The 24181-nt window shown below is 48.3% G+C and overlaps 1 protein-coding gene across 1 annotated transcript in view; it reads left to right on the plus strand.

The window, feature by feature from the left end:
* Window positions 1-13842: 13842 nt before the first annotated feature.
* TSHZ3 (teashirt zinc finger homeobox 3) overlaps window positions 13843-24181 on the plus strand; it is a gene marked incomplete at both ends in the record, with an annotated part of 62571 nt that continues 52232 nt past the window's right edge. Inside the window, one exon of the mRNA XM_084270115.1 lies at window positions 13843-13882. Within this exon, the coding sequence (XP_084126241.1) occupies window positions 13843-13882 (40 nt within the window). The remainder of the gene's footprint in view (window positions 13883-24181) is intronic.

Below are 24181 nucleotides of genomic sequence, written 5' to 3' on the forward strand. Positions count from 1 at the left end.
CTTATATCCTTTCACTTATAGGTTTCTATTTCAGCTGATCATTCCGAGCAGCCTGTCTTTGAAAATAAATGTTACCCCTCTGATAAGCTAACCAATTTGAAGATTAAAGCTGCATTTGAGGATTAAAGTTTTTCTTATTTGATTATTGTTGTGTCTTGTAGCAGTAGAAGATAAATATTAATAAAATGTTAAAGTCCAGTTCTGCTCACCTTACTCTTGTAAGCATTTTGTACCATGAGACTGAACAAATTATGCAGGATTTGGCCCTTAAGCTCTGCACTGACTGCTCTGTTTTCTCAGTCCACTAAGAGTAAGTCTCCCGTGAAATGCTACATGTACCCGGGAAACTCATGAACCCGCTGCTGCCACAGAAAACTCACGCTGATGGGTAGCTCTGAAAACCGGCCGTCCAATTATATACCACAGAGCTATGTACGTGTTTTTATTGAGGGGAATAAAAACCACAAGAAGCGCTCTACAACAGACCACAAAATGGGTTTGGCACCTGTGTCTCCTCGGAGCCGAAGTTTCGGAGTTGTGTTATCACGTGGCCTGCTGACCCTGGGAGAGCAACGCTGACCTTGTCTTACACGCAGAAGTCTATTGCTATGACTCCCCTGAGAGCACAAACCAGCTGCAAACTGCTGCAATGATTAACCCTTATGTGTTGTAGATGTAACATCAAGTCATGGTAATAAAGCTTTCACTGCATAACAGATCTCTTGCTTTGTAAATTGTTGCTCTTATCAGCTGCACTCTAGGATGTTATCCCTTTGCTGTGAAGCATGACTGCTGTGTTGTTCACTGGAAAGGCTACCAGATCTATAAAGCCTGTGATATTTATTCAATTGCTTTGGAGAATAATACAGAGAATGCGCCTTGTTTAAACTAAAAGTGCACTGTGTGCAAACAAAACAAAACAAAACAAAAAGCCCAAACATGAACTGCTCATACATATGAAACAATATATTAATTAAAATCCAGAATGCCTGTAGCAGATTTGAATCCGGGAACACCAGATTTGCTACAACAGACAACTGTGGTGTTCCGCGGAGTCCAGGCTCCTGTTTGTGGAAGTAATTTATACCCAATGTTTTGTAAAAATGTAAACTCTCCCAGCCTGTGACGTACCTGGGCAATCACAGAGTTTTGCTCTCTGGCTGGGAACTGAATGCTTGCTGCAATCAGCACTCGCCTCCCCAAACCATAAGCGGTATGAGGCTTATTTTGTCACGCACTTCAAAGATCAGGTCTAACTCAGTGTTTCCCTTTCTCCACAGAAGCCAATGGGAGTTCTGAGTGTGTATCAGCCTGTAACGAAAAAAGCACGGGCCTGTGAACGGGGGCCCGGCTTCCTCAGAAACGTGATGCCTTTTATCTCAGCGTGCTTCCTACCCTCCAGCCCTTCCCTTGCCAAATCTACAGCCGTATCAAGGCTGTGAAAGAAAAGGTGACCTTAATGTAAGCCTCAGTATGATATGATACTATCTGCTTTAGTCTGCAAAGAGCCAGAAACAGTACCTCTGAGAGATGGAAGCTGCGGTGTGTGTATCACAAGGACTTTCGCTCTGCACAGTCGCTGCTTCAGCAGGACTTCCCAACATCCTACCAGCCAAGAGGATTTGTCAAATGTATCCACCCATCAAAGCAGCAGTACAGCTGCTTTTTCAGGACTGCTGGACCTTCCTGCAGCTCAGAGGTTGGCCAGGCCAGACCAAGAGTGCTGCAGGGCTCCGTTCACAGCTCCCTGCCCTTTAGTCCAAACCCTCTTTGCATTCAGCCTCTACAGCACTCTTGTGTTCACAGCAAATTATCTGGCCACATTTATGGTTTGGGTTTTTTTGTGTGTGAATAAGTTAAACTGAATCACTGAGGCTTAAGACACTCGGTTCCGTCTGCAGCAGACATTATTCTGTATCTCATGATCTGTCACTGGAAAGCAGGGTGCTGAGCTGATTGAGGCTTGACTTGAGGTCCACTGTCTTCACGTTTGTTCTTATAGACTGGGCATAACCCCAGGAAGTCAACACCAGGATCTGCCTTGGGGTTTTAGAGGCACTGAGTTTGTATCTACAGGGAGCTTTACAGTTTTTATACACAACATTTTCAGAAGATAAAACCAGATTCCGGGTTCAGGAATTAGGGAGAAAAAAACCCAAAACAAAACCCTTTCATATAAACAGTGGAAAAGTTAATTCAGTTTCAGGAAACTAAAAAGGGTTTCCCTAACAGCAGTTTGGGGAGCATCACTCAGATAATTTAAGATGTCATTGGGAAAGGCTTTGTGCTTAGTGCAGGTTGAGAAAGTATAATCAGGAAAACTTTCTCAGCTGGGGAGTGCCGAGTAGGAGGAAGGCTGCAGTGAAGACCGGTTCCCTTGCCAGATTGCCGGGTGTTCAGAGGGAGCAGGTTAGCCCTTTGATAAGAGGTAAATTAACACCACTCTGTGGTCTGTGACTCATCCCTTTCTCCACTTCTTTTAATCACATTACTTGGGCTTGCCCTTAATGAAACAGGCTGGTCTGCAGGAGCCATGCTTGGGCCAGCCTTGCCAGGGGCTGCTGGAGGTTTGCTTTATTCTTCATCAAGGAAGAAGCTGCTCAGGACTAATGATGCTTTGCTCTTTGGCATCTGGATTCATCTGCTTGAAAAACACTGCAGATAGTTTTATTGTGCAAGTTAGGCTAGACAGGGTTGTTCCTCCCTCATTAGCACAGGGAGCATCTTCCTACAGGGACTGCAGATGAAAGCAATGAGTTTATTCCTCTCTTCCCCACCTCCCCTCCATAGGCATTTAAGTGCCGTTATTTTAACACCAACAGCTGTGGTTTAAACAAAAAAAATAAATACTATCAAAAGCTCTGTAAGTCCTGCTACAGCAAATACAGATAGCAAGACAGTGACAAAACTGTTAACAATTCCAAAGCTGGCAGGGACAGGGAGAGGCAGTAACTTCACTTGCTCTCTTGTCAACTCCAGCAGCTCCTGTTTTTCTCTGAGTAGCTGTTGTGGTCTCCCATGTGGAGACTATTGGCCTCTGAGGGAGGAGATTGCCTGTTCCCTCTTCAGGAGGATGGGCAAGGATTTCTTGGTGATGGCACCTTGCGTCCTGCCTGGCTCCAGCAGGCAGGGGAGGAGGAGGAGGAGGTGGAGGTGGCAGTGGGCTCTGGCTGCTGTGGGGCTGTGTTCTTTCCTCGGGGACTTGCGTTTGGAAGCTGAGGAGGCCCTGTGTGCCTGTCCACGGCTCATCCCTCCTCTGGCTGTCGCTCCTATTTCTAAGGTACCGTTCCTTTGGTATTTGGTTATTCGGTGGGGGAGGGGAAGAAGCAACAAATTGACTGAAATCATCTTGAGGTTATTTTGTTCTCTTGTGGGGTTTCTGTGTGAAAGGGGTATCTACTCTGTTAACTCCCATTAATATCAAACCTCTACTATTAATAGGATTTGCATATGGAAAGGAAGAGGATTGACCTTTAAATTCATTAAATAAAGCGAAGTTAAAAAATAATTTTAGTTAAAAGCATTAGTGTGATGAAAAATACAAGAAAAATACATAGACACCGGTATCTGGGCTTTTGTTAACACTAACGAGCAAATTATTGCAGGGGAAGATTTGCATCATTGGAATGCATATTCCAGCCTCCATACTGATATATGTGATGTGGGGTTATCTTTGCATGGCTCCTCTTTCAGAATATATTTTCTTCTTATAAAATAGCCTATGTTTAACTCCCATTGGGGGCCTCCTTATAAATGAGGAACTGGTCCTCGAGGGACTGGCCTGGCTAGAAGTGTGTGTTATTTAAAAAAAAAAAAAAAAAGAAGGCATATTGGAATACTAAGCAATATAATTAGCTCATTTCTTTGTTTTGGGTTTGGTTTGTCGTCTTTTTTTTTTCTCTAGAAAAACTTGAAAAAATATCTAGCCAAGTTTTAATTAAACATATCATCTAGATGCTTGAATTGAGTATGAATTAGAAAAGCCTGTTGTATTTTTGAGGGATTAATTGCATCAGTTTAAGGTTCTCACTCTGATCTCTGATATGCAGTCAGGTATCGCCACTCTTCTTGCAAAGCAGCTACAGTGTCATGAGCTAAGTGATGTTTGATATTTGCCCATGTAGCTGGGGCCACAAGCTGCCCCTCAGAGCAGTCTTCACAGCCCAGCAGTAGCAATGGATGTATTCTCCCCTGTCTTTCACATGGGAACAGACACAGGTTCTCTATACCAAAACTGGCTAAATACATAGATTCAAAATATTATTGCCTCTAAGGATAAATATTGATTTACACGTGCTGAAAAGCTTCTGTTGCCTTCACAGCAAGTAGTCTAACATATAATTAGATCAGTAATGCTTTTACCACCATATTGCTTTTTCAAGTCTGATTCTTGAGGCACCGATGCCCAATGGTCTCTGGATCTCCAGCATCACTCTGCTCTTGGGTCTTAACCCATCCATGTCTCAGTGTTCTGACACAGCCCTTTGCAAAGTACTTTGAGATACTCAGATCAAACTTACTGCCGGTTCAGAGTAGCATTAATCAGTATTTTGTGCTGTTCTGTTATGCAGCTCGGGCTATGAAGCCAGCTGTTTGTTCTGTTCCACCTCAGGCCCCCACAAGTGGAGAGAGGTGAAACTGTTCAGGTTATTCTTCTCAGAGCTCAGCTAATGTCATCTGCTGAATGCAGCTCTAGGCATCTGTGGCTGGTGAAATTAAATAAAGTGTGAGCATCCTTTGGTCTGTAGCTCTTTGCCTTTAAAACAATTACTCATGCTAACCTTAACAATAGTATATAAAGAAAAAAAATCCTCATGAAAGAATTTAGTGTTAGGATGGAGCTCTGCCTGATATTAGAACAATTATGGAGCAGATGCATCCACTCTGAACAAAGTGACCTTTTCATCAAGTTACAAAACATTAAAGGTTAAAGAATGTTTGAAAGGAAGTTAATACTTTTAGAACATTAGGGGAAAAAAAAATGCCATTCTTCCAAGACCTGACCAAAATCAGCAGGAAACCTTAAGATGACCATTTAGGCACATCCAGCCATAATTTAAGCAACTCTTATTACAGAAGGACATAGGGTATTTCACATTATCTGTTTTATTTTGAAATTAGAAGTGCCTTCTCCGAGAAGAAATGGGATTTGATAGGAATAAATACCCAATGAAAGAAATCTGCTCCAAAGCTGGTTAATTGCAATTTTAAAGTCACATTTCTTTCTCTCCATTGTGTACAGATGACATGAGAACAAAGAGAGGGAATCAATGATGGTGTCAGATTTTCTTAGTTTCCGCGTTTCATCTGACCTGGATGGTGCAAACTCCGGGCAGTAGCGCGCAGAGCTCCTGGCCCAGCGCCTCCCCTCCCAGCACCGACACACACCCCACACACACCCCCCAGCAGGGATGTGCCGCTCGTACAGCGGCGGCGTGAGAGGGGCAGGGGCAGGACAGGGAGAGGGGCGCGGGTTGCGCTGCCAAGCGCCGGGCGAGGCTGAGTCGCGCCCTGGGCTGCGGAACGCGAGCGCGGCCCCGAACGCTGCCCGCGGAGGGGTGGGCGCAGCCGGCCGCTCGGCCTCCCCGGGGGGGCTGGGGGCCTGTCTGCCTCCCGAATAGTGAGAGTTTATGAATTTTTCTCGGGGAGGAGGCTATTGGGGGCCGAGCCCGGGCGCCGCGGCCGGGCCGCGTGTGCGGAGCCCCGCGGGGAGGCGGGGGGAGTGCGGCGCGAACTCCTGCACATGGTCTGCGTCATCCGGGTCCCGAGCTCTTCATACATAATAAATTTAATAAAGCCCTTCTAAACAGTAGTTGCCGGGCATGCTGGGGAGCGAGGATTTACGAGCCGGCAGCCCCTCTATGTCTTTTTTAAATGCCCGCTGGCCGCCTGCCACGCCGTGGCCTACCGGCCTGCACTGCTTCATTCCCGAGATCAAAGCAGCGCGTCGGGGCGCGGAGGCGGCGGGAGGGACCCGGCAGCTCCGCACCTCCGGGGGCTGCAGGGCGGCCGCGCCGCCGCTGCCAACCTCAGCCCGGTGCGCGTCCCCTCGGGGGCACCGCGCTCCTCTGCGCGCTGCCAGCGCTCCTCGGGGGCGGGCGGGGACGATCGCAGAGCTCCTCTTCCTTTGGCGGTGGAGTAAGTAGGTAGTGAGGCTTGGAGTGTGCCCGAGGCCGGGTATAGGTGTCTTATCGGTAGATGGATAACTTTTTTTTAAGAGAAACTTGCGTATCTTAGTACAAGCTCTGTATACAAATCGCTTTAAAAAACCCAACCCACAACCCAATCGTCTGGGAAATAAGTTTCTGTGAACATAAAGGAGGACTTTGCTTGGGGTTAAGCTTTGTCAACGTCCCACTCCATATATTTTTTCCCCTGTGGTGGTTTGTGTTTTGTTTAAGTGTATCTGTGCACAACAAAAATCTTTATTGCAGTCAGCAAAGAAACAGCTGTGTTATCTGTGCAATGACAACTTCCAGGTGATGCGAGGAATAGGAGGAGAATCCCTTCCCCTTTCTCGGTCGTCCAAAAGCCATTCAAATTACCCAGCGCTGAGGATCGCTGCCAGTCTCCACAAAGGCGTTCCGAAAGCCTGGAGCGAGTAAAACTTTGTGTAGGTAAAATTAGCTAAACGCCTTCTGTTAACACAATAGCTTTTGTTGTCACATATGGTAGAGTTTCAGGATCTGTAACTATTTTTCATAAAAGATTTTCCTACTGCCCAAGTGAATACATTACGCTACAGTAGCTCTGAATGGTATCGCTTATTTCCTTCAAAGCAGCGCCCGATTGTTTCTTCAGAGACCCCAAGTCCTTTCAAGGGGGGGTAAAAAAAAAAAGCGATAATGCAGCGGGACTGAATCGCGACGATAGATCTTATTTTAGCACGCATCATCTCTAAAGAGTGCAGCCCCTGCAGACCGGCAAGTGCCGAGGGAGCGGGGCGGGGGGGTAGGTCGAGGCGGGCAGGCGCTGGCCGGGCCGAGCGGAGCTCCCTGTCCCTGGGCTCTGTCTGACCGGAGGAAGCCCGGCTGGGGCGAGAGGGAGCCTGGGCAGCGCGGGGCCGCAGCCCTTCCCCGACCGAGAGGCACCGCGAAACGCTGTGCTTGCTTCCCCCCTCTCCCGCCCCTCTCCCGGGGTCCGCGGCCCGGCCCGGTTCTCCTGGGGAGAGCAACAACAGCAGCCTTGCCAGAGCCGGGCCCGGGGAGCCGCTCTCGCCGCCTAAGTTTAATTCGCGAACTTGTTGGCACCCGATGGCGGGCGGGCGGCCGCGGGCAGCTCTCCAGCCGGCGTGGAGCTGGGGGGGACTTCGCCTCCGCAGGGGGCCCGCGGGAGAGGAGCCGCCGCGGCCCCGGCCGGAGCGCACCGCTGCCGCCCGGCGTCGCGGAAAGGGACGGACGGACGGAGCGCCCGCCACGGGCACCGGCGCGGCCGGGCGGGCACCTCCCGGCGCGGCCCGCAGCGCGGGGGGCCGCGGGTCCGGCGGGTGCGGGTCGCGCCGCCCAGCTCCAGCCGGCGGCGGGGGGGGGGCGCCCGCCCGCCCGGGGCCGACCCGCACCGGGAGTTTCCTCGCAGCGCCCTTTGGCTTCCCGAGCCAAAGTTCTCCCCTTCTGTGCGCTGCGTTGTTGGTTTGGGGGTATTTTTTTGGAGGGGGTGCATTTCGGATATCTGGGGTCAGGTGCGGGATTACTTTTAGCTGCGGACGGAAGCGAATCGATTGGGAGAAGGTTACCTGCAGCCCAAAAGGAATCCTTCAAAATATTAGGACGCTGGGCGTGCTTACCCTTTCCTATTTATTTTTCCCGAGCTCTTTCCGAAATGCCCGGTCCTGATCGCAAGGACGCTGCTACCCCAGTTCTGATTTCCTGGGGCTTATTACATGTCAGAACTGTAAAAGTCCTCTGGACAATTTACAGACAAAACATCTGGTTCGTTAAAGCAAAGCTACTGGACTAAGACAAACAAACTTTGCTGCTCTGTAAATACACTTACCCAAACAATTTACATTCAAGCAAAGATTTTAGCCCGAAGAAAAACTTTTATTCATTTGTATTCAGGAGGTTTGGGAATTCATAGGCTTTTTAAAATAATTTTGCTCTAATCAAGTTATGTAGATATTACAAAATGTCTTTGTTCTCTTCTCGGATTATTATTGTTGTTATAATGGTTATTGACAACACTTTGTATTTTACAAAAGTGGAGTATCGTTTTCGGTCGTGGGCACTGGTGTTTTTAAACAAACTTGTCAGATCCGTATCCATCTAGTCCAGCCTTAATGAAAACTGTTTCTTCTTTGTTCTTCGCCGGCAGAAACCGGGGTACTTTTTGCACACTTTCCGCATTTCTATGGAGTGCCACCGTGGCGTTCGGGAGGAGGAGAAGGAGGAGAGGGGGAGGCTTTGCCCTGGGACAGAAGGCAGCGGTGCCGGCCGCCGGCTTGCCTGCACGCCCGGCTGGGCAGCGGGTGCCCGGCGCGGCCGCGGGCAGCCGCGCTCGCCGCACCCGGTCGTGGGCGAAGCCTCCGCGGTGCTCTCGAGCCCCGGCCGCCGCCCGTGCCAGGCGGGGGGCTGCCCTGGGAGGCACGGCTGGCAGGTGGGGCGCCCTGCCGGGGCTGCTCCCCTCCCCCGCGACCGGGAGCCCGGCCCCCGGGCCCCGGGCGCGCCGCCTCCTCCTTCGACAGCTCGTTCCTCGGTCGGCGGGGCACCCGCTGCCTCGAAAGGCCCCAGCTCGCTGATGCCCGGCCCTTCCGGGGCACTCTCGGCCGGCGAGGACCTGCTGGGTGCTCGCCTGCTCCTCTGCTCCGCTTGAAGGGGCGGCGGCGCCCCGCGGAGCCGGGCTGGTCCTCGGGGCGCAGAGCGCCAGGGATGGGGCAGTTCCCCCGCCGGGTTTGACAACCCCCCACACCCGAAAAGCAACCGACCAAAGCTAACAAACGTGTGCCTACGAGCAGCCACACAAGAGGAACCCCAGGCACGCTTCTCCCTTCCTCGTTTGTAGTGAACAAGTGGCGAAACATCACCCGCTGCTCGGGAGAGAGAAAGGTTAAAGCCTGAAACACGCTGGTTTCCAAGTGGCAGCTGCTCCAAGTTCAATAAACTTCCTTACTGGTCCTCTGGCCGTTCCCGTAACTAACAGTTGATTTCAATGGTCCTTTGATCGGCTCAGCCCGCTGCTCCTCTCGGACCTGGACGGCGGGATAAGGGTTTCTTGGGACACCTTTGGAGTTTTCATGTAGGGAATGAAATGAGCTGTGGAAATGTTCAACAAAGAAGGGTACTAAACGCTGTACACTGTTGAAATATAAAACATTCTCAGCTGATGGAAAGTTCAGGAGTGATGGTTATCTAATTATGTGACTTATAAATAATTGGTACCTTGTTTTAAAACTGCCGGGAAGAGCGAGCTCAGAGCTGAGCCTCATGTGCTGAGTCTATGTAGATGGAGTCTGTACAGTCATCGATTTTATGCATTATGTTTGTAAATGTTACACTTAATAAAATTACGTGTTCTGGCTCTCTGAAATAGACTGTGACCCCCAAAGCAGCTGATGCGCATGAAGGAATCTGCATTTCCCTCTGTAATCCGTCTGAAAGTAAGTTCAAGAGATCTTTTTTTTTTCTCCCTCCTTAAAAAAAAATGGATATAGTTAGCAATCAAATTATTCCACAACTTCCTGAGCGTTTTGGCACTAGGAGTTGTGAGTGTGTAAGAGGTGCAGTGTATGCGTCTGTGTACACGTTACGTGCTGTCTCTCTCTCTCTCTCTCTTTCTTTCACACCTCCCCCGAGTTATTATTTCTCATTGATCTGAGAAAGTTCTCTCAGTTACTGTTTACGGGAAGTTTAACTTTTGTTCATTCAACACCCCCAGACCCAAACCCGTGCGCTGCTGCGAGACCCTGACCCTCCGCTGCCAGCGCTTGTGGCCCGCCTTTGGCCAGGCGAGGTAAGGCAAACCCCGCCACGCTGCAGGGCTGGGGCTCTTCTCGGAAATGTTCCAGTGACACCGTTCAGCTGCCGAGGTTGCAACCTGCCAGCATCTTCCACGCAGGCTGCACTTCTGCGGGAGGGAGAGCTCTGCCCGTGAATCTGTTAAAATACACACGCCGCTAAATTCATAAATCCGCGCGTGTAGCCGAGTGTGGCAGCGAGAGGGGGGCTGCACACTCGTGAAGCGAAGCCGAGCCTGCCTAGCTGACGAAAGCAGGAGGGAGCGCACCCCGCCGAGCCGCCGTGCGGAGCCCCGGCCCCGCTCGGGTGGCCGCACGCCCCAGCCCTGCCGCGGCGGCCGGAGGCGCCGGGCGCGCCAGGCACGGAGGTTACAGTGCGGGTTACGTACGTGTGATACAGGGCTAGTGAAAGATGAGCAGATTTGGAGAGAGAGGGAGTCGGAAGGGGCAAAAGTTCTTGCAACTTGCAACCCCCCCCTCCCAAAACTAGTGATTGGCCGCCGCAGCGTTTTCCTGAGGATGCTCTGCAGCCAGCTCATGGACGGTCAGAACATTCCTGCCTCGGGAGAGGACTCTCGCACAGTTAAGAATAGCGTTTGCAGGACTGAAACGACTAAACACGCCTTATCAGTTTTACGTTGCTGTAGTTTTCAGGGCGTTTTATCATCGCCTGGTGGCAGGCTGACCTTCCCCGCGCTCTGGGCGGCCGGGCAGGAACAAAGCCGGCCGGGGCTCCCGGCTCCCCGCACTCTCAGCGGAGTCTCCGAAAGTTTGTCTCTCGCTTCAGAGCTCGGAGAGATCCTCCATGTTGCGCGTCGCCCGCCGGCTCGGCCAGCAGCTTCCTAAGCCCGAAGTTCACCTATCTGCCAGGCTCCGCGTTGAACTCGGTCCCGACGCAGCCATCGCCCCCGCGGAGCCGGGAGCGCAGCCGGGCTGAGCGCGGAGCGCGCCGCGGCCGCCCCTGCCCCTGCCCTGCCGGCCGCATCCTGCGGGGGACGGGCAGGGGGGCATGAATTATTTAGGTTTTCTGTTTCCTAATTCCTACTTAAAGGGGGAGGAGGGGGAGAGGAAGAACGAGTTATTAATCGCAGCCGAGCCCTCTCCGTTTTCCATGGCTGTCTAACATTTGTAAATACTTGTGCTGTGGCTGGTCCCCTCCTTCCTGGTTAAGTTGTTTAGTATGTTGGTTATTTGTACTGGATCCCGCTCTGTGTTGTGTCTGATGTGTTGTCGTTGCAATGTGCAGCCAGGGTGACACTGATGGATGCGCCAATGGTGAGACGGACAGATGTTAGGGCGGATCTATCGGCATGCACCGCCACAGCGGCGGAGCCCGCCCGCACAGGGCTGCCAGCCGCCGCCGCAGCCCCGCGCCCCGTCCTGGTGCAAGCGCACACTCACACTCACACCCTCACGCACACACAGAGGGGTTGTTGGTTTGGGTTTTTTTTCTTTTTGGGGAGGGGGGGGGGGGAACGTCTCAGTGTCGTCTCTTAAGTAGATCTGATCGCTCCTTCTGTGAGCAGATACTGTAACTGTGAGGAGCAACCAGCGAGTATCAATGAGATGGAACTGAGCGAATTTGGCAGCAGAAGCGGCAATTGACAACTCACCATTTTCTTGTTTGCAAGAAATGTTTCGTTTTCCCCCAACAGTAGCAATTTCCCGGGGACTTTAGGCGACTGCGAGATTTTTTTTTCATCCTAAAGATCAGCTTAAAAAAAAAATAACCAACTCATAACAATAATAATCCAAAATAATAATAATAATAATAATAATCCCAAACCTTCTCCACCCTTCATGTAAAGTGTTTGAATTTCCTGCAACTTGAAAAGGAAAAGCAAGAGCAAAAGAGCGGCACGGCGGCTTTATAAGATGTGAAGACGCAACAACATCTGCACTTAGTCAGGTATTTGGAATTATCCCAAATCTCGAAGAATGGGGGCGAGTGGAGATTTTTTTTGATCTTACCGTAAAAGTGAGATCATCCTTTTTTTTTTTTTATTCCTTCTCGTGAACTTTAAAAAAAAAAAAAAGAAAAAAAAAAGAGAAAAAAATCGCTACTGGGGTTTTTGTTGTTGTTGTTGTTGTTGTTCCTGGTTGGTTGGTTTTTTTTTTCTCTCCTTCACTTCTGCCGGGCACAGGCGGCCTCCGGCAGCGCGGCGGTGCCGGTGAGGGTCGCGGTGCCGCCGTGCCCGGGCGCGTAGCGCGGCGGAGGCGGGAGGCCGGCACGGGCCCCCGCGCGCCCCCCTGCCGCCCCGGCCCTCCCCGCTGGTGCGCGGCCCCGCCGCCCAGGGATGCGCAATCAAACCCGCAGCACATCGATCCGCCGGCGCTCGCTGAACTGAGCGCGGCGGCTCGCCAGTGAACTTGGACCAGAAAAAAAAAAAAGAGAGAGAGAGAGATTCCCCCCCCTCCCTCCCCTCCCCGAGAACCCAGCCAAAAGAGAGGGGGGGAAGCCCCAAAAAGAGGGACAGAGGGGGAAAAGTGGCCTTTCCCGAAGAGGCGGGCGCACGCGGGCGCTGCCCGCTCCCCGTCCGGCCGGCGGCCCCGCGGGGCAGGGCGCAGCGCCTCAGCCGGCGGAGACGCCGCCGTTAACGGCCGCCGGCCGGAGCGGCCCCCGACACCCCGCCCGCCCGCAGGCGCGAAGCGGAGCCCGGGCGGCTGTGGCGCCAGCCAGGTGGGAGCCGGAGGGCTGGATGTGTGCCGGCGGGCGGCCAGCTGCCCGGCGCGCCGGTGAGTGGGGCCGGGGCGGGCGGCAGCGCGAGGTGCGGGGCGAGGCGGGGACCCGGCTGCCTCCGCCGCTGTCACCTCGCGGGGCGGTCGGGGCTCCTCGGGGACAGGGCTTGAGCCCCGGGAGGGCTGGGGGCCGGGCCCTCCTCGCCGGAGGAGGCGGGGGGGGTGGGGGGAGTGCGCAGCGGAGCTGAGGTAGCGGGGCGGGGGGGGTGGGGGTTCGGAGGGTCCCGTGTCCCGGAGTGGCGGCGATGACTTGGGGGGGGGGGCTCCGGCGGGGAACGGGTGTGCGCGGGGGCGGAAAGGGAAGGGCTGCCGGCGGGGAGTGGAGCGGGCTGCCCTGCCCTGCCTTGCCCTGCCTGGGGGCGTCCAGCGGGCCGAGGCCCTCCGCCGCTGCGAGCTGCTGAGGAAAGCGGCGGCGGCGGGCGAAGTTGGGCGGCGGAGGGGGCGCGGCGAGGGAGGGGGGGAGCCCCGCCGCTGCCGCCGCCGCGGGCGGACCCTTCGCCGCCGCCGTGGCCGTGCCCGGCCGGCGGCGGGCGGTCCGGCGGCGCGATGCGCAAAGAGTTAAGGTGCCGTCCGGGGCGGGAGGCGGTGGGAGCGCGGTGCCCCTCTCCCTCTTTGCGGACTAGTTTGAGTGACACTGCGATCATCTCGTTTCCCTTCAAGCTTCGCCTGTTGCCGCCGCCGCTCCAGCGCCGAGCCGGGAGCCGGGGAGTGGAGAGCGCAGGCTGAGGCTCCGCCGACTACTGCCAAGAAATCCCACGTCTTTATGCCGTGATCTCCCAGCCCGGCCAGGCACCGGGGGCGCAGGGTGGGGTGGGGGGGACTGCGGGCTCTCCCCAGCCCTCCCGCCCGCACACCTCTTCGGGGGGCTTCCCCTCCTCCTTCCTCCGGGGCGATTTGTCAAACTTCCCCCCTCTTCTGCCAGCAGCAGCAGCAGGGCTGTCCTCTCCTCTGTGCCGCCTCCTCCTCCTCCGCCGCCGCCGCCTCCTCCTCCTCCTCGGCATCGTGTATGCACAGCAACAAAAAATATATCCCCAACCCAGCCCTCGAGCCGAGACTGGAGCAGCTCACCGGATCTCTGGGGCTAAAGCAACTCTTCCCACCCCCGCGCCCAGGCAGCCCCCCCCCGCCGGCGCCGGCGGCCGCAGGAGCTCAGCATGCCGAGGAGGAAGCAGCAAGCGCCCCGGCGCGCAGCAGGTACGAGAGCCGCCTTCCCCGGCCGTTTGTTTCTCCGCTCGCTTCCCTCCCGTCTCTTTCATAACCGCTTTGCAGCGGGCTGAGCCCGTCGGTCTGCACCGGGCTCCCTCCCTGCCCCGCTCCCCGCGATCGCACGCCGCATGCCGTGGATTTTGCAGAGCAACTCTTGGTGTGGAGGCACAGCACTGTGGCGGGGGGAGTGGGGGGGCATTTAATTTTCTTTTCTTTTCTTTGGGGTGGCAGGGGTGGGGGCTCACGAAAGCCCTTTCCCTACTTTGGTGCCCACTTTGATTTATTCCTAACTCTGGCATCACCCGACTCAGTTATGGGGGCAACGCTGTGTGAAAGCCAGGCGGGTATGTGCAGGCACATACTACGTGTAGCACGTATGATCTGTGTGACTCCAGGGGTGGGGGCAGGAGGCGAATTTTGTTCATTTCGAGACCGTACTTTGGCACCTACTTTCCTTCCCTCCCTTGCAGTCTTCCTTCTTCTCCATCCCCTTCCCTCACATCTTTCTGAAAGCCGGTGAAAATACTCATTATTAATATTTCTGTAAAAAGAGGTAGGATATGTACAAATACATGGCATATTGTGAATGAAGTGGTAGGAACAAAGTGATTTGGAGGGTCCGCAGTGCTACTTGAAGATCCAAGCCCAGAACTGGCTCCTTTGCTCAACTTTTATCTTTTTCTCCCTTCCCCTTGTACCGCACTGGAGGTGGCTCTGCTGGACAGGCAGACCCGCCTGGTTGGTCACTTTCTTTGGCAACCTCTTCTGTTAATCCTATTGATTTCTTATTTCTGAGTCCAGATGAGAAGCTGCAAAGGAAACCAAAGGGGGGGAAGACAAAAAAAAAAAGGGGGTCTGTGTATTGTCAAATGACTGGCGAAGGTTTCTGATAGTGCCTTTACAATTTCCTCCATTTTTTTTCTTTTTAGAAATACTTTTTGAGGCTTTGTTCTGGTGAGGTTTTTTGGTTTGTTTGTTTTGTGTTCCTTAGGCCAGAAATGTTAACTCCTGTTAAACTTCAGGAGTATTTTTTTGAAAAGCCAAATCGAAAAGAAAACATTAAAAAAAAAAAAAAGCCCCACATAATTTTACAGTAATCCTTAGTTGGGGATATGTGGGCTGGAAAAGGTTTCCTTGGCCTGTTGCCATCCTTGATTTGATGGCTGATTGATCGCCTGTCATCTGGCTGCCTTTGATCTATTCATTCCCGATAAACATCAATAAATCACTTGCCATGGTAACGCCAGACTGGTGACGTCACACGTGGCCTGTCAACTCTCTGTCAGCGCAACTTCAGGGGCTCCTGGCTGGATGTGCCACATAGCCACATGGACCAGGGCTTCCAGGGGCGTGGGGCTGGCTTTGGTAGAGAAGCAGGACTGGGTTCGGTTAGGGGCAGATTTGGGGGACCGGCGTGTAACACCATACTTTGCCTTTTAGAAAGGAAGGCTCCCTACCAAGGGGCTGGGTAGAGAAGTTTTCCAGAGGCTTCAGCAGCATTTATGGGTAGGACGTTTGTAGTTGCACTCCTGGCAACTTGAAGCAGGTAGTCCTGCGACTTGGTCGGGCGTTGTTAGAGAAGCGACGTTGGAAAATGTGACAGTGCTTTCACGCTGGCTGACAACTTCTCAGAGTGCTGTGGTTTGAATTTAGTAAACAGCACGGGATGCAGGGAGTAATACAAATTGTAAATAACTACATCCACGTTTCCTTTCTTCTCTGCTTTGAAACATACGTGGGTTCATCTACTCCTTTCGCAATAAAGAAAGAGACTTTCTAGCAGTCTTACTTCACATAGTAACAGCTAGAAAGTTTGGAAAGTTTTGCAGCACGGTGGTGATACGATCTAGCAACTGATATCATAGCCAAATACTTCGCTGTAGTATTTTGTATCTCTGGCCCGTGCGATCAAATAACACTTTTAAAATCAATTAAAAAGGTGAACTTTCCCTAGTGCTTGGGAAATTCTATTTCAAGACCTTAATTTAGTCTGGTGAGATCTCGCTCTTCCAAGTATTTGACATATTCAACTGTGCTGTATGTTGGGCTCTCCGTAGGCTGGAGGAGACCGTTTCTGCACTAAACACACATTCTGATGTATCTTTTTTTCTCTCTCTCTACCACTCTCCGTCTCTCCCTCCTTTCTCAAGTGAATCATCCGTGATGTGTGATCTGTCTTTCATATTTAGCAGAAGTGTAATCTCTTTAAACTTTTAGCTTTTTGATAGCCACATTAAACATTTAGTATTGTGTATAATTGCTTCCCACCGAATTGCTGTTTTATTGGTCACATTGGAAATGTTACTTTTCCTGCTAGCAGTAAAAGCAAAGGCTTTTTTTTTTAACACCTTAAAAAACAGCTAAGAAATAACAGGTTAGTTAAGAAATATTCATTACAAAAACTTGACTGCAGGACTAATAGGAGATGGAAGAATGGTTTTGCTCTATCAAAATGACCCGTCAAAACGACTTTGTTTCATATTTGATTTAATTGTCTCTCTCCTGACAGGCACATTCATCAATAGCTTAATGGTCAATCAGAAGTTGGCAGAGTGAGTGCTTTCATTCTTTCCCATACACTAGCTTTGGCTTTACTTTATCAAAATGCCTCTGCCTAATGGATATGGGGGATGTAGAATGACTGAAGGGCTACTTATTTGAGAAGAGTGAAAAAACAAGAACATTTATGCTGTTGATAAGTGCATGAAGATAAATAAGTGAGCTGTACAAGGCGTTTTATTTTAAGACAGAAGAAACTTAGATTTTTTTTTTTCTTTCCTTCTTTTTGGCTTCAGAGCTGCGAGTTATAAGGTTCATGACTGCTTTTGTGGCATACTGAGAGTGATGACAAATTGATTGCTTGGTACTGAGAGAGAAAAAAAGGTGGTGGTGGGGGGAGAATTAAAGATGTCTGCTGATTGGTAACTCAGGAAATCCAGTCCCCAGCAACCTTGAGAATACTCGAGAATTTTTTTTCTCCAAACTGAAAGGTCCGCTCAGCCATAAAAAAAGAAAAGTTGTTTTGCCAGCTTCATTAGTGTTCACCTAATTAGCTGTAAACCTGATGGATTCCTGACAGCTTTAATGATTGGAGATGACAAGCTCCACGCAGTGTCATCCAGCAGAATTAGGTTTGCAGCTAGTTTGATGTAATCAAGTTGATATTACACAGTCCTGGTTGCCTTTAGTTGTGCATTAACTCAATTTTCTGCTGCAGGTGACAAATGGGCTTTGGTACCTGGATAATCATGTCATAGGAATTAGGGCCCTTTTAATGGTCTGGAGTAGAATAACAACAACAAAGAACTCTCAGCAGCACAGAGCTCGCAGACATAACAGACAGGTGCACAAATTCTTTATGTCTAGCCCAAGTGTTAACACCACACTGTGGAAGACTAAAGCTGTCTCTGAGAATCAAGAATCTGGAAAAATGATAATTTCGGTTTGTTTGCTTTGAGACTCAGGTGAATATCGTAGATAAATCTGGGAGGAAGAGTCAGGGATTGCAGTTTTATTCCTCACCTGTTAAAGCAAGGAGGTGGTCAGAATTGCTGCTCCAATGACTCCTGTCATTTAAGTCAGAAGGAAGAAGGTATTTACTGGTTAGAGGCTACTGTTGAGGAAAGCTAAGATACTGTATTAATAGAGGCCAGTCTTATTCATGCAAACAGTAATTATCTATCCTTAAATTATAGCTTTCACTTGCAGCTTTTTTAGAAACCTATTGGAAAGATCAGGAAAATGTACTTCCTACTGACAGAAATGACTTAATACGTATTTTGTATACATACGAAGCTGTTCTGAGGCCGGATGGGGAACTAATGATTTGTTTGAAACCGATTTATTTATTTATTTAACCGAATAAAACAATTACTAGTTTTTTTAGACCCAGACAACCACACTGAGTTTTCAACCCTCTGCAAAACAAACAAAACAAACAAACAAACAAACTTGCCCCCCTGGTATTTTTATTTTCCTTTTTTTCTGTGTAGTATGGGTTAAACCCCAGAGATAGCTGCAGACTTTTTGGGCTCTGCACAACTTCAGTGCTTCCATTCTAAAGGTGTGCATGGCCTGTGTGAATGCTGGAATACATGGAATTGATTTTTCAGAGATGCGGAGCGCTTCCACTTTGCAGGGACTTGAGGGCTCTTGCTGGTTATCAGCCCCCCCCCCGGAGCAAGGCTGGGAGTGCACCACAGAAATACAGATGCAAGATGGCATGCAGGTTGTGCAGCCGCATTTCCAGGCAGCTCTGACTTCAGGAAGTTGAATGCTTGCTTTAATTTATGGGAATTGCTTGCAACTACATACATACCCCAAAAGTAAATGTAGCGATAAAGTAGACTACCTATAAAGGTACTTGCAGTGTCAGCCCTTGGTATGTTATTTGCCTCCAAACCTGCCACATATTTCTCTGTTGGACAGAGATTCTTCCTAGCAGCAAGCTGACAAAATGATTAGTTATGGCTGTCCTCTGCTTTTTTTTTTTTTTCCTTTTTTTTTCAGCAAAGTGTGAGGAACAATGCAAAAAAAAAAAAAAAAGAAAAAAAGAAAAAGGGGCATAAATATAAAAAGGCCTGATAGATTCCCCTGAATATCCGCCTGGAAAACAGAATTTTCCAGAATCAGCTGCCATTTCTCCCATTAGCTTGACAGCTGTCAATTAGGGCTTCAGTGCTCTCCTGGGCCACAGTTTATTGCGTGCGGTTGATGTTGTCATTTTGTTCTCGGTTTTGCCTTGAGCACTATCATGAGCAGGAGTGAAATAGTCAATAACTGATGTATCAGCAGTTATTTCTTAAATTGGCTTACAAGTCTGCATTTTTCCTCTTTTTACTAAAGATTGTTTTGTAAAGTGATTAGAATGAATTGTGACTGCTGCAGGGTTATGGGAAATGCAGTGAAGCTAGGGTGAGTTAGCAGGATTAGAGTGGGTCCTTTTTGTCAGCCCTGTTTCCAGGATTAGTGGCAACTATATAGAAAAGATCACCTTCAGGGTGAAGTGTGGGGTACGTCTCTAAGTGTGCTACGTGCACGCCGATGTAGAAACATATGGTAGCGCAGAGTGAATGAAAAGAAATAATTTGCCAGGACGTAAAGTAACCTTAACGTGTTATCTTTCTGAGCAAACCTTGGCACTGCTAGTTTTACGGTGTAATAATCCATATTTTAATCCAATGTCATGACCGTTTCCTAGCGAATCCAAATACAGATTGTCAAATTTTAATACAGCCCTATTTACAAGGTGCTGCTAGTAGATGAAGAATTTAGATGCCTGAAGTGTTGCATTGTCAAGTGAGAGTGCATGTATATGTATGGTTATGATACAACACCGAAAATAACATAGTTGCAGAACGATCTTGTGTTATCTTATCTAGGAAATACTTCAGCATCGTTTACTAAACAATCTACCTCAGGTGCTTCAGTCTGGGGGTTTGGTGTGGGTTGGTTTTTTTTCCTATGTTTGTGTTTGGGTTGGTTTTTATTTTTTCCCCCCTTAAATTTAGTTACACCCAAATTGTGGTTTATCAGCCTTAACTTAAAAATGAAAGGTGAATACAATATATTGTATTTGGTAACAATGATATGGACTGGTACATCCAGACAGATAATATGCAGTTGTAATTAGACTGAATAGACAGGCATTCATTTTTAAATTCTTTGACACATGCATAAAATAGTCATATAATAAGATAAGATGACAATTTTATGTTAGGTTGATAAAGTGTCCCGATACATGCATTTAAATGTCTGTAAGCCTTTTTTTATCCAGACAGATTAATTCTAGTTTCCAGCATTTGCAGTTAGACATTAAATTAATTTTAAAAATCCCACTAAACAATGGATGCATTGCTTTTTTTTTTTTTTTTGTGTCATTACCTAAAGCAGGGGGGATTGAGAAAAATTTATGCAATTGATTTTTTCTTGATTTCAACATTTAAAAAAAAAAAAAGGCATGAAAATTGGCTCAAAGGATTTAAAGCATAGTCCAGGAGAGATTGTATTGTAGTTTTCTTAAGTGTAATAATGCAGGCTAGAACATTGTCAGAGCTTGAAATTGTTTGTTACCATTTCCATAAAGAGAAGTGTAAGAGTTGAAGTAAGTAGGGCTGAATTTCAGAGGCTGCAAGATTCAGCCTTCCGCATTTCCCTGATTTTGCTCCTGGAAGGTATTTTGGTCACCTCAGCAGAGAGCCAATCTGCAGAATTTAAACACTTCTCATGGCAAGCATCAACTTTAAGGTATTTCTCAGAAAATGTTCAAAGGTTTTGGTTCCCCCCCCAGGCCCTGGGGGCAGAGGAGAGAGGGGAAGGAGTTACCAGAAGATCATAAAATATCTGGAAGCTCTTTGCCAATGGCAGTACCTGGCTTTTTCTGGCAGCAAAGGTGCGACCCTTCAAGAATCATCTAAGTTTGTATTTTAGACTTAATTATAAATTATTAATTAATTCTGTCAGGACACATGTTATTAATTATGACTCTCTCTTCTTCATTCAGAGCAGCTGTTGGGAATCACTGTATTTGTTGGCGTGGGAGTTCACCAAGGAAGAGCTCCCCACTCCCAGCCTGCCTTACCTTTACCTCACGGGGATGGCTGTTAACCAGCTGAGCTGAACGTGACATCGCTTGCAATAAATACAAGTTTTGAAGTCACTCAGCGTGCTTGCAATTAGTGGACGTTTTTGCAGAGGTGGTTTTTAGGTCCCGTCCATAAATAATTCTGGTTTTAGCAAGAGTGGATGGTGGTGGGCAGGTCAAAAGGGCACCGGCCAGGCAGTGGTGGTGGGGGACCAAAGTGGGTTTCATGCCCCTCTGCCAAACTCCCGCCAAACTTAGCACATTAGCATAGGGGAAAGAGCTGCTTTATTACTCGTTTGGAATGGTTCAAATTCATTTACTTTTGATATTTCCATCATTAAATTGAGCCCTCTGTTTCAGTTTCTTATGTGTTCTTTGCAGAATGCATGTTGCATAAAATAGGCAATTTTTAATGAACAATTTAATGTAAATGGGTTCTGAATTTAAATTAATATTAATGAAGCTTTGAGTGAATTTATTTTGCATACGTAAAGGCTTGTAACTCTTTCACCCATACACTCTTGTCTTTATGTACTAATACACTGGTTAGGTGAATTGGATATTTTCCATATTTCATGATTTTATTGGGATTTTATGGGGATATTTGCGCCGGCGCAACTTTACGCAGGTTAGTATCTCTACTCAAACCGTACCCGCCCTGATACTCAGATTTTTGGAGTGAACATTTTGCCGTGTTACCCTGCCATTTCTATGTGTTTCTTTCTAATTTGGTTTCTCCTTTATGCTTAGAGGAAAAAAATGATTCCAACAATAGTCGCCACAGTCAAGATGTTTTCTTTCTTTGGCTTACCTCTAATGCATTATGTATTTAGGAATGATGGGATGTTCTATAATTAATTCTGTTAGATGTAATTGCTATAATCACTTTGATGCTACACATAATAAAAGTAATATGGTAAGCATATGAAAAAATATAAACACCTTATTGTAACACTTTGTGTAAAATTCTTTTTAAAATCTTGCTTAGAGCGGGACCTCCTCTTCCTTATTTTGTCAGAGTTAACGTTAATTTTAAAGTACGTTACTTAGGAAATGAATGAATTTTAGATATCAAGAAGGTTTTGATTGGCAGGTCTTATATGTGCGCACGTATAGCTCTGATTTTTGCGCTATTAAAGACATAGTTCATTAAGAAGCCAATCTTCAGCGTTGCTACAAATGGCACGTAAATATCACCACGTATCTCATGAAGTAAGAGGCAAATTTGTACACTGTATTAAAATCCAGTAACACAGAAATGAAGTTGCACGCGGAAAGCTTCTCTGTAGCGCAAAATTATGGGAAATATAAAATGTATGAAGGGTAGAATGTAACTGGAGAGGGAGCTTTGCAGGCATAGTCCTGAGTGGGAAACAGACTATAGAAGGTGATTCCACCCCCTCTATTTTTTCTTTCCTTTTCTTTTCTTTTTTTTCCCTACAAGTAGCTTTGAGTTATTGTTTGCAAACACAGTTTTTGATAGAGAGGAAATGAACAAAATATGTTCAGTGGGTTAGGCTGTGTAGCTGATATCCTTGATTCTGTAACAAAAAATGTTAATATGGCCATAGTTCTTAATTAGTTGCACACCATACTTAATGCTGCAAAGGTCACTTGCTTTTATGGTCCAGCTTCGCCTGTGAATTTGTATGTTTCCCCCCAAATTCATATTTCACTCTCCCGTATTTTCTAAGCAATTGAGTGTGCAAGTCGTGGTTAGAATGCAAACTAGGAACAAGATTAGAAAAATACCATCTAGCCTGGACAAAGGAAAGATTTTTTTTTATTTTTTTTTTTTTTGCTGGTGTTATTTTCAAATAATGCGCAGTCTTTGCGTGGAGAGCAGAAGTATTACATTTAACTTCTGTAAGCTGAACAAACAAACCCCGACCAACCTCTCTCTCTGAATTGTTTTGGGGAAGAAGAGAACAGGGTGCTGTTTCTGAGTGTCTCTGGGACTGGGCTCGGTGCCGGCAGTCCTGTTCCTGCTAGGTCAAGCCTGTTGCTGGAGGGCCAGATCTCAGCAGGGGCCTCCTGGAGGCTTGGCGAGGCTGCTCAAGACTGGCAGCCATCAGTCATCCATCTGTGACACAGAGTCTGTTTTTGATGGCAGGGATGATAAAAGGCCTGGGAACTGTATAGGCCCTTGTAATCAGGGCCAGTGCTGACATCCTTCTCAACTTTGACAGCTTCTTCCTTTTCTCTCTTCACCGCCAAGACTGTCTCAACTGGATTTTTTTTTTCTCTCTCTTGTTTCATGTACTTGATCAGTCTCAGATGCTGGGAATTATTTTTTTCTGAAGGGAGGGGGAGTGTTTCTTTTGGTTTGTGGGTTGGGCAGGTGTGAGAGGAAGTCTGTTTTTTTTTTTTTATTTTTTTTTTTTGTACTGTAGGCCTGTTGCTAATTAATGTTCCTCCATAAGATTCTGTCGGAGTTGAGTAATGTTTTTGATCTTTATGCCTGATAACTGCATACTTAATGAGATTTCAAAGCTGTGAGTGCAGCTCCCTACAATTATTGACAGATGCCTTTTCTTTGCCATTGGGTTCAGCTTCATAAATCCTCCTGCAGTAATGAGGTTCAGAAGTGCCACCCTGCCAGTGAGCTAATGAAAGAGGGGGGGAGGGAGGGAACAGCTCATGCCTGCCTGACACATTTTTTTCCTTTAAAATTTACTATGCAGATGTCAAGCTGTGGGACGATTACTTCAAACATGCTAATTTTTATCTTGCTTTTGTGTCAAGCCTGCATGCCATTTTTCCCCCCAATAATAAATAAAAATAGAAACCTCAACCTATTTAAATTTTATCATGGATCATAACTATTGAAGACTTTGATATATGTGTGTTCTTTTGCAGTTTCCAGTCAGTGGAGCAGTTTTTTGAAATCCGAAGGGCAGAGAGAGGATAAAAAAAAAAAAAAAGAAAAAAAAAAAGCGAGGGGGTGGGGAGGGGGGGAGAAGGGGAAGGAAAAAAGCTTCCTCGGCCGCACGTCAGCCTGCCCTAACCGTGCACTTGAAACATCGGAGATTTCATTTTAGAGTTCTGAAACTAAATCCTGGTGGAGAATAGCCGCACCATGCCAAACAGTCGATTTCCTTTTCAGCAGAGCCATACATCACTGACCCACCCTTCCCTCCCGACAGAATGACATGTGTCATTTATCACACGGGCCCTGCCAGGCAGCGCGGGGGGTGCGCGGGGGGAGCTCCCTTTCCAGCACTGCTGTCTTCTCCCCGTAGCACAGCCTGGCTGCGCACAGCACCGCTCGGGGAGAGGGACGGTCGGGCCGGCGGAGAGGGAGAGCGCCTGTGCTGGGGGGGGGGGAGCTGGCACAGTGACTGAAGAGGTTATGTTCTTTCATATTATCTGCTAAGTCGCCTTGTCCAACCCCCTGAAGATTTTCCTCTCCTGTTTTCTTTCTCCCTCACTCTTTTTTTTTTTAATATATAGTTTTTTCCTCCTTCTTTTCTTTGCTCTTTTTTTAATTTTATTTTTTTTTAAGTTTGGCAGTTGGGACAAGCTGGCTGACACGTATCATTCAAGCAGCACCAGCTTGCTGGGGGTTGTGTAAATGAATCTGGGAGCTCTTGGTTTCACATGATTCAAACGTGCATTATTGAAGATGGATGTTCCTTAAAAAAAGATTGATGATGGATATCAGGCTTATAGTGCCATTTATCATTTTGAATATTATTTAGACT

The sequence above is a fragment of the Gallinula chloropus genome (genome assembly GCF_964237585.1).
Source record: "Gallinula chloropus genome assembly, chromosome: 13".
NCBI classification, from domain to species: domain Eukaryota; kingdom Metazoa; phylum Chordata; class Aves; order Gruiformes; family Rallidae; genus Gallinula; species Gallinula chloropus.